This window comes from Lepisosteus platostomus, chromosome 26 (genome assembly GCF_059453375.1).
Source record: "Lepisosteus platostomus isolate fLepPlt1 chromosome 26, fLepPlt1.hap1, whole genome shotgun sequence".
NCBI lineage: Eukaryota > Metazoa > Chordata > Actinopteri > Semionotiformes > Lepisosteidae > Lepisosteus > Lepisosteus platostomus.
The window spans coordinates 4826185-4844548 of record NC_142636.1 but is presented as its reverse complement, the minus strand read 5'-3'; the positions used below and the strand labels follow the sequence as shown (position 1 = coordinate 4844548).

The 18364-nt window shown below is 38.0% G+C and overlaps 1 protein-coding gene across 3 annotated transcripts in view; it reads right to left on the bottom strand.

Annotated features, from left to right (window-relative positions):
• The window catches only part of LOC148639749 (uncharacterized), a 99528-nt gene that overhangs the window by 35708 nt on the left and 45456 nt on the right, over nt 1-18364 (bottom strand). For all 3 annotated transcript variants that reach the window (XM_088620664.1, XM_088620666.1, XM_088620667.1), the window contains 4 exons: nt 6106-6249; nt 4570-4661; nt 3649-3785; nt 3427-3534 (listed from right to left, as the gene is read on the bottom strand). In XM_088620664.1, coding sequence (XP_088476790.1) covers nt 3427-3534; nt 3649-3785; nt 4570-4661; nt 6106-6249 — 481 coding nt within the window. The remainder of the gene's footprint in view (nt 1-3426; nt 3535-3648; nt 3786-4569; nt 4662-6105; nt 6250-18364) is intronic.

Genomic DNA, 18364 nt, shown 5'->3' with positions numbered 1-18364 from the left:
TATTTGTGTTAAATTAAAAATACTGAAAAATAAATTGTGCTTAAGAACAAGGGAGGCTTAAATATGGCACTGTAGCACCCGTGAGGTTTATTGTGAAAATCTGTAGTGAATTATAAAAATGTTATTTATATGTTAATAGAGCTTGCGTCAGATGTTAGGGAGTATAACATAGAGTGATGCCACAAGGGGTTTAGACCTTGAGAATGGTACTTTCCTCAAACTATTCTACACTTGACAAATAGTATTTCCTTTACCATGATGACTGACAGAGGAAAGTCTTCACAAAATGGTGTCTGCCAGCAATCACTGTAACGAGAAACAACTGTGTGCCCTCTTGCAGCCTACGTAATTTGAACTGTGAATCTTGATTCTGATTTTTGTAAGCCGTTTGTCCTTTGATTGTTTAAAATGGTGTTCTTCCTGTGATGAACAACAAATCTTAACAAAATGGTACACTGTATAGCTGCCCGCTATTTACGACTAAATAGGACTATTTAGTTCTAGCCAGGAGCTCTACAAGGAGCTACAGTAGGTATTATTTTTAGTTTGTTGTTTTGCTTTTGCCATTTGTTCAATTCAATTAAGAAGTGTTTTACTCTACTGGTGTACCTGGGTGTCGGGACCTGCATCACTGCATTTGGAATAAAAGTGATATGCGTTATAAAAATAAATCATTTTTTCCAAAGACGGTTAGATAATGGTATTGTATTAGTGAGACAATTACTAAATGAGAATGAAAAATTAACTTATGCAGTATTTTTGGATACCTTTAAAAATTCCCGTTACGCCCAAAGAATAAAAGAATATGCAATTGTATTACTCAACCAATCAATTAGAACCTATTGTCTTATTGGGAAGTGTTAACATTTTAGAAAAGAAATGTAATAAAATGAAATGTAATAATAGTTATATAAGAAACACGTTTAACACTTTCCACCTGCAAAGAATTATTGGAATTCTAAGAAGTGTCTTATAACATTATTCATAAAATTTATCTTGTTAAATAAACATTATCCAGATTTAAACTTGACTTATATAATCAATGTTTATTTTGTAATATGAATAAAGAAACTATATGTCATTTGTTTTATCATGTATTCAAACCAAAATGTATTGGAGCAACTTAGAACATTTCTTACTAAGATTACTAAGAATGTTAAGGTTTCTTTTAATGGCTTTGACACTTTATTTAACATGCCTGGATATACAGCAAAAGTTAATATTTATAATAAATCAATTACTAATTATGGGAAGATACACTATCGATAAAATGAAATGGACAAAGTCTTTTCCAAATATTAACCTGTTTAAAATAAAAATGGATTTCATGTTAAAACTATTCAAAACATCAGAAATAAGAAAGCTAAATGAACCATTGACATTTAAAGTTATGGTTAAAGTTTCTGTAAAGTAGGTAGTACCATTGGCTATTCTTATTATGTATGTATACATTAGTTTGTTCAATGTTTATAAATATTGTATGCTTTTGTTAATGGTTAAAAATAAAGCATTTAAAACAACCCCCCCAAAAAAATGTTGGTATTGAGACACTTCCTGTTTTCTTGTTTAGGACCCAAGCCGAACCTGAATCAGAGTGCACATGTGCATTACCATAAATATGGAAGCAACCATTCCAGGAATTTAAGTTAAATTGTATATTGAAATGGAACAAGTGCAACACACTCAAAGAAGGCTCCACAGCCGAAATGTTGTGTTTCTTTATTTTTCTTTTCAACGTGGAATAAACCTTTACTTGTTGCTTTGCAGCTTACACATGCTGATGCAGCTACCTAATTAAATTGTATACTGTAGTTACAACTAGTGTTCTCTAATAATTATGTAATTAATTGTGTAAACAGGAATATATTTTCTGTTATGAACTATGTTTTGATTTGATCCCTGTGTATTTATGCGTTAATTGTTTTAGACCTTTTTGGTATGGTCTGGTTTGAAAAGGAGCCCCACCAGCACAGTTAGTGGTAGAACAATGTTAGCCATGTTGAGAGTAGTGTTGTCTGTGGAATGTGATGGCTTGTCCATTTTTGCTATTGAATATAGTTTTGTTATTTACACGGATGGGTTAGTTCTGGGTGTGCTTTGTGGCTGGGCCATTTTTTTTCCCCTTTTGGAAACGGAGCAGCCAATCGACTCACATAAGCAACATTACCTTACAGGCACACAATGCCCATTTGGGTTTACAACACTGTTGCTCTTATGCTTTGGTAATTGTGTTATAGCACTAAGGTTCCTTGGTGGGTTTTTGCCATTTTCTATTAGTACTAAGAGATGCACAATAAATAGCATATGTCTGCATAACCTGTGTCAGTGCCTGGTTTTCCATAGCTATGTGTGTTATGCTTGCAAAGTTATTTACTGTACATCTGAAACATTGTGTCTCAAAAATACACAGGAGTTTTAACGAGAAAGTTTAGGTTGTGAAAATAATGCCAAATCACCCTCAACAAAATTCAAGCAGTTTGAAATCTTTTGTTTATTTACTTAAGCTGCTGTTGATGTTCCAAAACGAATATCAAAACTTCAGGCTAACTTTACCATGGTCTGATGCGCTGGTTACTTTGTTTTAGTGTTACTCTGTAGAAATTAGACACAAGAAGGCTACAGAAAATGTTTTAGCTGATTCACAGTTCACCTACAGTATGAATCTGAAGTAGCCTGATGAAATTTGTTTCTACATAACATATTATGAGTTTTAAAACTAAAAACGTTACATTTTACCAACACATGAATATTTTCTGCTCTGTGGCAACTTCACTCCGTTTAGGTTGTGAATTGTGACAGTTTTGCAAGGAATTGTCTTCAGGAATGTCTGGTCTGATGTAGACTGGTGAGAAGGAAGCATATAGGGCTCATTATGGATGCTTGTGAACACCACTATGGAACATGAATTAGAAATGGGACACCTTAAGCCCTTGCAGACTCCCCTCTCTAAGTAGGTCCCACTTTACAGATGCAGGCCAAGGTGTGAAGGGAGGTGCTTCATGATAACAAAAGTCTACTGAAAATAATCCATCACCTGTCATAGGGCAGTTAATTAATAAACACTCTTAAGTCAGTCAACCAACCACACTTCAGAACAGCACAAACTTGTAAAATTACCCAAGCCTTAAGTCTACAAGTAATTAACAGCCTGGCTATCAGAGATAGCACAACTCTTTATATCTATATGAACTGTAGAGACTAAGTGTTCTACTGTAAGAGAAGAAGTGCAGATGTGGCAAAGTATACCCCTCTATAGTAGGTGTTATTTAATAATAATAATAATAATAATAATAATAATAATAATAATAATAATAATAATAATACATACAATTACTCTTGAACAAACAATTGTAAGCAGGTCATTACTTTCCATACCTACAGCTTCATTACTTCGCAGATAAATATATACTGTTTATCTTGACTTACCATTAGAGAAATCAATAAATATCTTTACTAAACTTGTGTTGTCAACAGTTAGCTTGGATGCACTGGTGTTGAGTCGAATGTTCCTAGCCACCAAGTTGTTGGAAAAGCCTGTGAGAAACATAATAATGGTAATAAAAAAAATTAATTTGTATGACTGCAATTAAATGTGGAGCAGTAAAAACATGTATCTTTTGTCACAAAATGCTACGATGTCAGACATACCTGCCAATACAGTGAACTCAATACCCTTAGCGTTTCCCATTGTCAAACTTACAGACTGCATTGCTATGTTGGGCTGAACCATCTGTGAAGAATTACTTGTTTGTTTGCGGGAAAAATTCTCCAGGGTTTCTGTCAGACTGAAGGTAAAACAAAAAGCAAACAATGTCAGGCTACTAAAATACCTTTGGATTATGGTGACACCACATACAGTTAATTTTTGCTCCAAACATCTGTTCTTGGCTTTCCCCCTGATTGTTTTAAATGTAGGCACAATTTTAGAGATGTGGTTGTTTTTTTAATGATAAATGGGGTTGTCTACTCAATGCAATAACATTGTGAAATTTGATATTTCAGACATTCATATTTGTGTAAATAATATACAAATACAAGGATTTCTTACATGTATGTGACCAGATAATTGTTTGATCTGCTTTCTGTGTGAACAACTGTTGGTAAAACGAAAAACTAAAAGGAAATTTACAAAAAATATACGAACATCACAGCATTGTAAAATGTTGTGGTGTGGTGATGTCTCATTTAAACAGAGGGTTTTTCAAACATCTCCACCTATTTCAACCTCACAAATCCAAACATAAATGTTTTACAGTAACACAGTTAAGGTTCAATAACAATAGCACAAAGCAGTCAGGATTTAAAACTTTACTCTTACTGCCCAAATTTTACTCTTACTTCCCACATGTATGTCAAACAGACAAAAGCACATAACCATCGACAAATGGGTAGGTGAATGTTCCATCTACAACACTTTGAACTTTATTTTAGATTTTCTTTTCTTGCATTTAGAACAAAAACATTCCATCCAATTGAAAAGCATTGCTATGAAATCAAAATATTGCAATCATGAAAAATATAGCATCACAAACAGGAACATAATATAAAGAAAAAAACACAGTAATGTACCTTTCTGTAACTTCACTATTGACTGAAGAAAATTCATCATCATTGGCATTCAATAGTTGACTGATAGTTGTGACTGCCACATTAGCTATCGCCTAAAGAAAAGAAAACTGTTTACTATGTGACATGATATTTCAGATTTAAAACTACAGACTCTCTACAGTTTTAGTTAGGTTTGTTCAAACCATGACATAATTCACAGAAAAGGTCTTAAACGTTCTTATTGGCAATAACTACAGTCTAATATAACCAAAATTCAAACAGCATAGGTGAAAAAGGTATGATCATACATACATCAAGGATAAACTAAATATTTGCTGAAAATCTTCTTTAATGCTATTATCTGCCTTCTCTGATCCATCCATCGGCTTTTCATATTCTTTTTCATATTCTTCATAGAACACAGTGAAATGCAGTAAAGTTAGTATCAGTTAGTGGAGATGTACAGATGCAGCCATTCAAAATGTGCGGTAAACTGAGCGAGATAATCTGCAGTTTAGCAGGGAATACCGCAATTCGTGATTGGCTGGCTAAAATGACCGACAGCTGACACTTGTGGTACATTGTTAGTTGTTAGTGAAACGATTGCTTAATTTAATCTCTTTACTGTGCATGTTTAAATCTGCTTAATATTGAATATTAATATGGAATTTTACAACTAAAGGGAAATTTTGGTAACCGAGCATAAAAAGAAGAGGAGCATAACGTGTCTGAAGGTCATAACTAATATTAGTTTAGGAATATAAACATATTATGTAAGCTGTATATGGCTGGTATTGGTAGTTTAAATAACAAATACACACCAGTATTCCATTTTCTTCATAAACATTTTAAGCATCAAAGTCTTTAATTCGGTTTCTTACTGTGGTTATTTTAGAAAGCTTTTTACATGTTCCTTCTGACTATATTACGTTTATATACTTTCTAAAAAGTTATAATGTTTTAACCTTTTCTATGAATACTTACGATCATTATCACAGTAAAAAACACATTATTTTTAGAATTTGATGAATAGGGAATATAATATGGAATCGCGTATCCAAAGAAATGAATAACAATATTTAGGGATTTATTTATTTCCATATAACTCAAAGTATTTACCGGAGTCCACTTTCTTTGTAAACATCTGCATTGATTTGACTCATTCACCCATGATTAATTGAAAATATTTGCCTGCCTAAGTTATCAAGTGGCACGTTGGTATAAGCGTACCTCGCTCATTTTGAATGACTGGATCTGTACATCTCCTGCTGACATGACTGCAAGCCTGCTGGTAGCAGAGGTTATTTGTGCCCCGAAATTCTGTCCAATTAAAACTCATTCAATCCAAGAATTGTCTGGTCAGTCCCAAAGGGCTAATGACATGGTGCTCCATAGAGCTAGGAAGATTTGAATCATAAGCTGTCACATGAATTCAGAATAAATCCCTTTAGTTGTTACCAAGCCTCTGGGACTGTTTAGAGATGGTATTGCAATGTGAGTCAGAAGATATATATAGTGCAATGCTCTTTCTACAGCCTGATTTAATCACTATGTTACCTCCATATTTTCTGTAGAGGATAAGAGTAGAATCTGTTTAGTAATGTTTGCTGCTGTAGAAATGTTCTGTGCAGTTATTTTCTCAGGCTTGGAGGTAAGAATCTGAGTTTTTTCTGCCATTTGCAGTACATTATCTGTGTTGATCTGTAAGAAAAAACATGATATGAATGAAAATATTCATTACTGCATACAGAAAAAAAAATAAAGTAAAATTAACATAACCAGATGCAGCCATCTGGAGTGCACAAGGACAGCATGATTAAAACACAGATTAGATTATTCAGGAAACAAAAATGTCCCTACTACCAAAAACTAAATCAGGTGTAGTGCAATCTATTAGATATCTACGCACAATGCATTGCGTGGAATGAACTGTGTTTAAATACACAGCAGAATGTATGTGTGCTGTTCCAATGATGTGTGGTATAGCACACATACTGTACATATTCATACCGAGGAGCTAGAAAGGGCAAAAAGAACTAGGAACACCTGGGGAAAAATCCAGTGTTTGAAGATAGCTTTTGTTCTTTTATTCTAACATACTAAGTGGTTGTTTTATTAACAATAAGCTTCAATTGCCATTACACCCCAAAGTGGCATTATAAGATGAGGGAATTAACTAAAAGTTCTACTAAAGGTTTTGTATTATATCTTGTTGACTATGTATTTCTTTACTTATATTTTACGAACTTCTCTCAGGATGTCTGGTCTCAGAAGATAACATTGCCACATGGTGTCTTTACGAATAGCTGGCATAGTTCTCAAGGAAATGACCGAGTGACCTCTCCTGGAACAAATGCTCTATTCAGCAGAAGGGGCTGCTTGTCACGCAAGCCGGCAGTAAAGAAAATCTGTGTACTGGTCAGCTTTCTAGAATGGCCATATATAGCCACAATGCAAGCAGACAGTTATGTGGGAGGGTATTTTGTATAATTTGTTTCTCTGTATAAAAGAGCACTGTAAATGTTGTCTTTTGAGTCTTGTGTAAAAACGCAGGACTCCCATGTGCATATGAAATAAAGATGACTTTCAACACACAAACTCTTGGCTGATGCCCTTTTTTTTGGCACAACACAGACAATAAACATGGTTTCAAACTGCTCTGAAGCTGCATAGCTGGCTTTAAAAGCTAAAGAGCCTTTGGTTATGCTTCTTCACTCAAAAGAATATTAAAGAGGTGTGGCCCACGCCCAAAACCCCCAGTGCAAGTAGACAATGCAGCCATCACTCTTGTGTTAAATCAGAAATGTTACACTGAAATAGGCACTGTGAGGGAAAGCTCTTCAACATTTTTTGTGAAACCAAATGATTATAAAAACAATAATTATATAAACTACTAAGAAACAAAAGGGCAAATACAGAATAATATATATGAAAATATATATAATTCCTATTATGTATAAATTCTTAAATGAAAAGAAAGAACAATCTATCTTGTTTATATGTTTTTATACATTTCTTATTTCCTTCTATCATTTAGATTGTATAATTAGCATTAAGAAAAATACAATTATAATGCCTATGTATATCTGGACAAAAACCCTTGTGTTCAGAACAGCCATAGGAAAAGGATCAAAAGACCATGTAGATGGCACATAATGATTACTAGAACTCTTAAATAACACTTAATTCTTAGTGCAATAATAAGCCTTGTCCCTACACTGTGCAGTTCCAACTAGCCCGAACAATTCTTTTCTCAAATGTACATTGTCCTACCTTAAAGATAAAAAGTAAATTTTGTTATTAATTGCTGATTTTCCATGATGCACAACATAATGGTAGTTGAGCAATGCTTATCAATTTGTGTCTATTTTTTTTTCAGCTAACAGGTGCAGTAGTGCAAATTGAATTCAGTTTTGTGGGGTGAGCTGGCCTGTGGAAAATGAGATTCACAGCCTTCACTTGAATGGAACACGTTACACAGTGGATTATTAGCTGTAATGGGACAGGCTGTGAAGGCTGACAATCATCCAAAAAGTTGACCAACCAAACAAGAAACTTGTTTGGTGTATAGACCCACCCGGTGACATTTTAACCGATCACCAACTGTATTTTCCCTAGTTTAAAAGCAGTTCCCATCACTTTGAACTCTGCTTCTCTCCACAGAACCAACTTCACTGGCTGACAACAGAACCACATGACTGCCACAACTTTGTAATCTGGTATATAAAGACAGAATTCTGACTGAGGTCTAGCCTACAGCCAGTATCTTGTGACCAGCTACTTTAGCTGTCATAGTGCATCCATTTTGATCCCTGGAGCAATATAGTTGGATTTCTATAGACACATCTAAATATCTCATTATACAAAAGTAGCCACTAAGTTGGGAGCAAACCAAGTTTCCCTTTTTATGTGATTCGTCTTAACCAAGCAGTCACTCTGTGTGCACACTTTGTCCCAGTTCAGCTCTGTTACGACCCAGGTGTCTAGGGGTAAAGGGGTGTAACATTTAGGATGGGTTTGGATGCAGGTGGTTTCTGGTGAGGGACTTAGGAAGCATGACCACAAATGTTTGGTGTAAAAGTGATTTATTCTTAAAAAGTGAATAAGTGACTGGTAGATATACAGGACACAATAACATACAGGGAAAAGGAAATTGAGCGGTTCCAAAGAAAAGAAAATAACAAAACCAAACAGATATAGCTAATACAGTGAGGTCTAACCTAACCCGAACCCTAACCCAAACAAACAAAAATCAAAGGGGTCTTTGGCGTCTTCATGCGCCCTAACTTCCCTACACTCAACTGACCAGAACCAAAATATACGAGTAGCACACACCCCTAACCTAGTGTGTCTAAACAAAACAAACCTACATGTGCACAATGTAACCCAACAACTTTACCTATACCTTTCCAGTGGTGTACAACAAGTTCACAGTTAACAATAACACGACACGAGTGAACTCACTGCACGATTATGTGAAAACATGTAATACCGAAGAAAACACACAAGCAAGGAATAGGATAACGAATGAGCACAAGCAAGGTAAAAAGGAAAGTGACAAGTGCGGGCAAGGTAATACAAAACACAGGTAATCAAAACAAACAAACGAAGCCGAAGCTAACAACCAACAAACACGAACACTAATGAGCAAATGCGAACACGAGCCGAAAAGTTAACCGAAGTTGAGCCGAAAGCTGACTGAAGCCGAAAAAGCTCTCAAGGTCAGAACTTCTTCGATATTTAAACTGTAGATCTAGTTGCTGATTGATCGGGAGTTGATTGATGATGATGTCACATCTGTTATGATGGTGTCGTCATGGACCAATGGGGGGGGGGGTACTTGAATACAGGAAGCAGAAAACACACCAAAACACAGCCACACAGGGACGCAACAAGCTCAATCCTAACTTAGACATCCGACTAGAGAGATGTGACTGTCAGTATAGGGTTACAGTGGGCACACCCTTTCTCTCTCCCTAATACCTTCAATCAGGAGTTGAAGAGCATTTAGCCAGCCACATTTAATTTGTGGCATCAAGATTCACAGGGAGAAAGAAATTTAACCACATGTTGTATTCAGGTTAGTTTAGAAGGAAGCTTTCTCTGACTTTGGGCCTTTGTAGGTATTATATAGAATCTGAATACTTGATTTTCTGGTTAGCTAGGATGTTGGCCTCTGGGATGCCTTCTTTGTAAATTTGTACATAGTGCACATTTGTACTTGTGTGTTGTATGTTAATGTTTGTGTAATTTAGAGTGTGTATTCTCTTTGTTAATAAATATTTGTCTAAACAAGTGTGCCTGATATATTACTCTTTTCAGCCAAAACTGTGCCAGAGAACAAAGAATCCATGTGCCACTACTCATACCAACTGCTCAGGTACAGATGCAGCTATTCAAAGTGCACGGTACAGACACGTACTGGATGTAATTGGCTACGGCGTCGCGCATTGTGACGCAAAATACCGCGGTACGTGATTGGTTGACCGACAGGGGCACTCATGGTCCGTTGGTCGGTCGTAGAAAGATTTACAGTAAATGTCTTTACTGTGCCCGTTTTAGCATTGAATATTCATATGGAATTTTACCACTGAAGGGAAATCTTAGTACCTGAGCATAAAAGGAATAGGAGCATACTGTAACGCGTGTGAAGGCCATAAACTATATTAATTTTGGAACTTGGAATTTTGGAATTTTTGAAACATACAGTATATGGCTGGTCTCGGTACTTTAAAGAAAACATACACACCAGTAATCCATTTCTCCCTAAACATTAAGCATCGAAGTCTTTAACTAACGTGATACCGGAGTCAACAAGCATACTTTTAGAATTTGATTAAAAGGGAATATAATATGGAATCGCGTATCTAAAGAAATTAATAATGATATAATTATATTCAAGTACCGCAACACAAGAATAGTACACGCTGTACATTGTCTGTTGATAATGTTTCTGTAGTGCTTTTTCAGCACTCTGCATGTGACCTTGCCGGTGGTGCTGTGGGTTAGGTTCCTGAGTCCCACCTCACACAGTCTGTGATTGAATCCCACTGGAGCCATGACTCCTTTGTTTTAACAAATATTTATTTGAAAAAATGAAACGTTTCCCTTGGTCAGAGATTAAATAAAACCTCACTCGCACCAAACAAATTTATATTTCTAAATATCACAACATGATCGAATTTAAGTCATTTTAATAACAATGAATAGTCACTTAGGCGTTACAATATAAACATTTATATTGATTTAAACCGCGTTTTGATTTAAATCGCAAACGCGGGTTTAAATATATGTGTTTTTTGATTCACAATCAGACAAATGCAACATAAATTGATATCTTTGTCTTCTAAGTATCTTAATAAACTTTCAGCATAGCTTTCTCCCCGTTTAGATTTATTTTTCTTGGGATCTTGGGATCAAACGTGGAAAGATTAGATTGTAATCGTTTTTATTTTTAAATACATTTTAGAAAAGTGTAATCTATACTAAAAAGCTGTACACTACCTGCTATAAAGATACATATTGTAATACTTTCTGGTTCGGATAGGACGGACACAAGAACTCTGACTTGCGGCATTAAATCTCAACAAAACAACAAGAAATCTCAATATCTTGTACGAATTATTCGTAATACAAACCAAAAACTCTCTCAAATTCCTCCAATTATCATAATCCCGCCCCTTATGCAAAACCAAACCCTCCTCCCATCCCAGTTTATCCTCTTTATCATAAATAAAATCCAGCTCAATTTTTAACATAAAGCATTACACAAAATCAATACCTCAACACTCTATACTCAACAACGGTTATTCACAAACAGCCAGAACATGTAACTCCACAATCCCAAATAGACCTCATCCCTCCCCTGTTCTCTCTCTCTCCCCTGGCGTTTGTAATCGTTTTTATTTGTAAATAAATTTTAGCAAAGGCATGTATTTTAAAAATCATAAGATTTCTATATTTATGTCTTTATTTAGTGGTTTCATTAGTGACAAAGGCTAAACTTTCTTGGAAAAATCTTTTATGTAAACCATGTTTGCTATTAATTCATTTAGGGCTAGAATATGTTCATTGTCTTCCAATGAAAGAAGGGTTCCTTTCACCGTAGTCAAGTTGACATTAGAAGCTTGCCACGCCCAGACTGTTACACCAAGGCATTAGCATGTTAAAGCGATTTCATTGAGGAGCCTAGCTTTCTTAACTAGTAAGTACTGTCCTTCCTTGGTTTTGGAGGGGGGAGGTGTCTTTCGCTGGAAATCTCGCCCATTTCTACTTTGAAAATACCCGTGAAACCGGTTTAATTCGTCACAGCCAGCACTCCCGCAGAGAGGGGGGTTGTACTCGTTAATGTCTTAGCCGGAACACATCATTATATCTCATTTTGTATTTCTATAAAATAATCGTTTGCCCAGCCAAACAGTATTGTTGTTATTGTTTTTATCCTGTAAAGCGCTTTGAGGAGCACAGCTTTCTCACCACTTAGATTACTTTTTGATACCATCCTTACACAAAGCAGAAACGTCTTGTATTTTCCGATGACATACAAGTGGAAAGATTACAGATTTTAATCGTCTTTTTTCTGAACCAGGGAAAATCTGATAATGTTTCTCTATTACAATAATAAAAAACTTTATTTTACATATCACCTTTAAAAGTGGCATCTCAAAGCAATACAGTAGATGTAAACCACAGATTACAAAGTAAATACCCAGACAAACGCAAACTTTTTTTTTTTTTTTTAATAAAATGCTTTTATTCATTCAGCAGAGAGAGAGCTAAAACCTGGGCGTAATACTTTTGATACAGTCTTTGCTGTGCTCTAGAGGATCCTTGTGATATTTCGAGCTCTGGTTGAATGATGAGTGTCGCAGTTTAAATAATTTTCATACTTAGAAATTATGAAATGCTCTGTTAAAAGCAAGGGAGTTTTTAAATTAAACAAATAATTAAAAAAATATTTTTTATTAAGTTTTTAATAAAATGCTTTCATTCACTCATAATTTGACAATTTCAGGAAGACTAAGGAAGGACTAAGTGAATTGTCATCTGTTCTTGAAGCTCTGTGAGCTCGGTGACTTTGAGACCACTTGTTATCCCAAGTTGTTTGAATCGCCACAATTCAAATAGAGAAAAAAGAGCTGACTGACAAGATTTAAGATGTGGCTGTCAATGTTGGATTAAAAAAAAACACGTTGCCCGACGTTAGTTGCATTGCTTGAAAAATAATTTTATTTCGAGAGACTGGATAAGTAATTCAAGTGTTTTTTTAACTTCCTGAAAAACAAATAATAATTTAACTATATGTACAAATGTTTTATTATATGTCACTGTTGTGAATGTCTGTGGAGTGTATCTTATTTGCCTGTCTGTCCTGGCTGTGCTCTCTCGCTCGCTCGCCCTCACCCCCTCTCTCTCTCAATTCAATACAAGGTGCTTTATTAGCATGACAGATGGGTACAATCAGTGTTGGGTATGAAGTAAGAGACAAGATGTAAAAAGAGTTAATAACTTAAGTCAGTTCTGCCTGAAAATTAGACTTCTAAGCAACAGGGGTTTATGGCAGGAAAGGGGGTTAACTGATAAGGATTCCAGATGCGAGCAAGGAACCCCCTGGGGGCATAATCTTAAACTGACCATTTGGCCAGGGCCTCTTAACTGGCCAAATACCATGACCCGCCCCCCCCCTTACCATAACACCGTATGACGTCCGAAGCAGCAAGGAAGGACTATATAACCTAAAAGTTTGTACCGGCACATCGAACAATACTTCGGTTTTGTTGTTTCTTGCGGGAAACAAGACTTCGGCTTTATTGTTCCTTGCATGCAATAAACTCATCTGTTTTACTTCATCTTGGGATCCAGAACCTTATTCTTTCTGTTACAACAAATTTGGCGTAGTCAGCGGATGGTCCAGAAGGCGCAGAACTTCCCATCGGCAGGAGAGACGGTCAGCGCTCACATTACTAAGAGGTAAGGACTCCTCTTTTTAAAAAAAAATTCCGACTCTCTCTGACCGATTGGGAAGTCTCTACTCCCTGCGAGAATCGCCCGAGATGACAGAGTAAACGTGAGTTCCTGAATTCCTCTGACCCGGGGAAGACACCGGTGTATGTCATGGGAGGTGTGATGTAAACCCAGAATTTGGTCTGGCAGGTGGTCCGCGGTATTGTGTACAGGCGTTCGAAGCTGGTGTGGGCCTTAATTGAATTGCGCCCGGAGTTCTGAAGTTCAGGACTGGTGTGGGCCTTAATTGCGCCCGGAGTTCTGGAGCTGAGTGGTGCATTAAATGCACGTATAATCCAGGATTGGTGTGGGCCTTAATTGCGCCCGGGGTCCTGAGATTAGCTACGCCTTGATCATGCACGGATTGGCATGGCGTGGTTTTTTGTTTTAAAGGAAACAGAAGTAGAAGATATATACCTGTATGTTTTTCGTGTTTTCCTTGTTTGTGAATACATATACACACGCACGACACTAACATAAACACACCTCATAATAAAAGAGCAAAGCATTAAGTAGCAGGATTTAAAGGACGTTGAGACCCGAGAATCACCCTGATTGAGCTCAGTGTGTAAGTCCACCCTGGGGCAAAAGCAGCGATGCTGGCGTTCTGGGGATGGTGAATTACTGATCAAGAAAGGGGGTTTTCAAGGTCTTGTTCTTTACCTGTGAACAGTGCGGTGTAAGTCCTCTCTAAAGTCTCTGAGAGGCATTTAGATCTGGAGGTAACAGACACCCCTAGCTGAATGAGTGCAGGAATGCACAGGTTTTTCAAGTGAAAGCATCCCCCTACTGTATGAGCTGTTACCTCACACACGACAAAAGTAAAAGAGACCGAACATGTGTACAAACTGATGGTTTGAGAAAGTGGTGGAAGGGTCCGTTTATATATCGGAAAAGTGTAAGTTGACGGAAAAGAAGGAGAAAAATACGGGAAAAGCTGAGTTTGTCAGAGGGAGTTTGGGGCGAAGACGCCTGTAAAGAAAGCATATGCGTATTGATTGGGAAAAGCACAAGCATGTAGCTCACACCCTGGTGCACGGCCGGCACCAGTGGTGGCAGATACATGAGAGAAAAAAAAATTGGGATGTGACTTCTTAAAAGTGTGTTTACAGGGAAAACAAAAACCCGGAAGAAAAGATACTTTACTCGCTACGAAAGAGTATGAACAAAAGCTAAAAGAAGCAGTGCAGGAGAATCAGAAACTAAAGGAAGAATTAGTTCCTGGTCGCACTGCACTAGTTAATGTGTTATATCCTGCTCTCCCATAGGGGAACAGACAGGCAGGAAATGAAAATAATTGGGATCAATTCCCACAGTGACCATATGGAGACAGGGGGTCTGAGTGGGATGACACCTGGTACGAGTGTGATAGAGACGGAACAGGAACTCCCTTCTTAAACAGTGGGCGCCTGCAGACCTGTACTCTCACCCTAAGTGGGAGAGGGTCTGATGTAGCGGGGGCTGGCGCTGTTGATGACAGCGTCACTCTAAGTGTCTCACACCCAGTTGAGGGGGTCTGCACTCGCACCTACCTTCCCTGATTCCCCCATACGATCAAAACCAAAACCGGAAGATATTGACCGGTGGGCTAAAGTACCGCACCCGAAATTAGGAACGCAGCGAACCCGGAGTGCGCTTCAGGAATTTAAAGGATTCATGTAGAAGTAAAACAAGAATACAGCACATTGTAGTACGAAGAGAAAAATATATTCTCGATGTGTATGTGTGTTTTATGAATTTGTGTGCCAGCATGTATGTGTGTAACTGTGAGTTTTGGTATACGAAATGACGGTGTGAGTGTGTTTAGCCAGCGGGACTGGCTAGAGACGTAACTAAAAAGACGATGAAAATCAACTTAAGGAGATTGGAAAATATAAGAGCATCTGAAACGTATAAGTACAGTACAGGTGGACGTAAAAGGAGTTAGATAAACAGTTTTTGTATGTATATACAATTAGTTGTAATAGTGGAAACAATTTGGATTTATTCGAATGTCTCGAAAACAGACATGCTGAAACGCTGTAGGTTTAGAATCGAGACTGGGGAGAATAAATAGTCTTGTGAGAAGATCTGTTTACCTAACGATTAGATCCTGTAAATCCCTTGTAGCCTCCATAAGTCTGTCCCAGTCCAATGGATAAAAATGTACTGTTAATGGAGTATTGGTTTCTCTGTTAGGGGATACTGGAGCACTACTGTCATGCTTGTTTCACTCCTCTGTTCAACAGTGTGCTATAGAGTAATGTATATGGGGAGACAGCAGGAAGCCACAGGAGTATTGGGGCAGCAAGTTTTACTTGCCGAGTACCAGATTTTAATGGGTGGTTTTATCCCAGATCTATTGGGTTGGAATATTATGCATTACAAAGAATGACTATCCAGAACAGGGTATCACGTGGCTTCAACTGACTGTGATCACTCAGTATGTTGATGGTATTCTGAGTGCTTCCCCTGACGAGGAAACCCACAAGTCTGAGTTGCTTCAGCTTTAGAGTGTCTAATAGAAGCAGTTATGTGAGGCCCTTTTGTGTCTAGCATTGTGAAATTTTAACAGGGCCTGGGTGCAATGTTTTTACGGGGTGAGCACAACTCTTAACAGATCTGCTTAAGGGGGGAGTGCAGTACAAGGACAAGATTGCCTTGGTTCAAGCAGCAAAAGTCGCCTGTAATAATTTGAAACAAGCTCTCTTACAGGTGCTGAGACTGGGGTTTCCTCAGATGGATCAACCATTCCTTTGTATACAAGTGTGGAAAAAGGGTTCTGGGCAGCTGTGCTGATGCAGGAGCATGGAGGTAGGCACTATTATACCATTAGATGCTGTAGCCAAAAGGTGGGGGACCGTGAAAATTTGAAGAAAATGTAAAACTGTTTACCGATGAGTCCTCTCTGATGCATGAGGGAGAACAGAGAACAGGTTGAGCTGTTACAACAGAATTCAAGGTGCTAACAATCGGAAAAATGCCCCTCCACTGCCTCAGCGCAGCAAGCCAGATAAGAGCACTGATGGAAGATTGTAAAAAGAAAGATGTTAAAGGGTTACTGTATATGTATATAATGTATGTATTTGTTGCATGTAGGCCACAATTCTGGATGGCTAAGAAGAAATAGGATTCTCCCACAACGGCAGGGACTCCAGTTAAGAATACTGGGCTTGTCTCTGAACTGATTTGTAGTTTTACAGCTGCCGACAGAAGCAGCTTGAGTAAGGTGTAAATAACACAATAAATAAAGAATTCCAGTAACTCAAGGTAACAACCATGCAGATGCAGATGCCAGACGAGCGGCACTGGGAGAGCGGGAGTCTTGAGACCCCTGTGAAACCTCTATTGGGGAAAAGGGAGAATTCAGGTTGAGGCCTTTAATAGATGTTTAATAGTGGTTAGAACAAATGTGTAAAGAATGTGGGGTTGTATGATGATGGGATGTGGGCTGGCACATACCCAAGTGTATGACAAAGATGATCCCGTGGTACAGAATGCCCTGCCCCTTGGATACTGATCTAGGGGCATACTACACTGGGAAGGTGTGCCAGGCTGTAATTGCCTCAATAGGGGTAAGTTGGAAGTCACATTGACCCCATCACCCACAGTCTGAAAGACCAACTAAGGAAATATCAACTGAAGGAACACCATGGGTAGATGCTCTACCTGCAGTCCTGTGTGGTTTGCGGGCTGGAGAAAACAGAACTGTGAGACTGAGCCCATTTGAGATCATCACGGGCAGCCAAAGAAACTCCCTGGAGGCCAAGTTTGGCTAACGCACTGATGAATTTACTAACTCTCTATTAAAGTATTGTAGGTTTGTTAACTGAAGCGGTGCACAGGGCTCGTGAACAGGTGCCGGACGCTTGGGGACCTCCAGTAGAGGGGAGACACGACCGGATACCTGGCGAGTGGGTGTAGGTGAAGAAGAGATACCCTGCTAGACGTTGCAATCCTGCTGGGAAGGACCATATCAAGTGCCACTAACTACTGATTGTGCCATTTGAGTGAGAGGATGAGATCGCTGGATCCGCGGATCGCACTTTCACCGACCCACGGCACCAGAGACTGAGTGAACAGAAAGAAGGATGTTGTTACCGTTTCTGTGTCTGATGCTTCCTAAGACCAACAGTGTGCTTGTTAGGCCTGAGGAGCATTACTGGGGATATGGTATCAATACATTCCGGTTGTTGGCATATCTATCAGCCGAAAAATTATAATCGGAATTGGGTCAATATTGCTACTCCAAGATCCTGACGATAGATCTCCACATGGCTGAGGTCTGCGTTTGGGTCCTGGGGTAGGACTTTATGTATTTGAAGGATTAGGATTGTTTTATGTGTATAATTGTAACTATCACTTGTACAAAAACATCAATAACATCTTGTTGTAACCGTGGAACGCACAATGTCATGGTAATGCATGCCTGTACATCTAAAAAGGAAAGATCTGCCCTGACATTGTATGTGTAAAAATAGGCAGTCCTGACGTATGCCATATTTTATAAGGGGAGAATGAAGTAAGAGACAAGATGTAAAAAGGGTTAATAACTTAAGTCAGTTCTGCCTGAAAATTAGATTTCTAAGCAACAGGGGTTAATGGGAGGAAAGGGGGTTAACTGATAAGGATTCCAGATGCAAGCAAGGAACCCCCTGGGGGCATAATCTTAAACTGACCATTTGGCCAGGGCCTCTTAACTGGCCAAATACCATTTCTTTCTGTTACAACAGGCATTTACTTTGCTTTGAGATGCCACTTTTAAAGGTGATATATAAAATCAAGGCTTTAACTTGCTTTACCTCCGCAAGTCTGAGTTCTTGTGTCTGTCCTA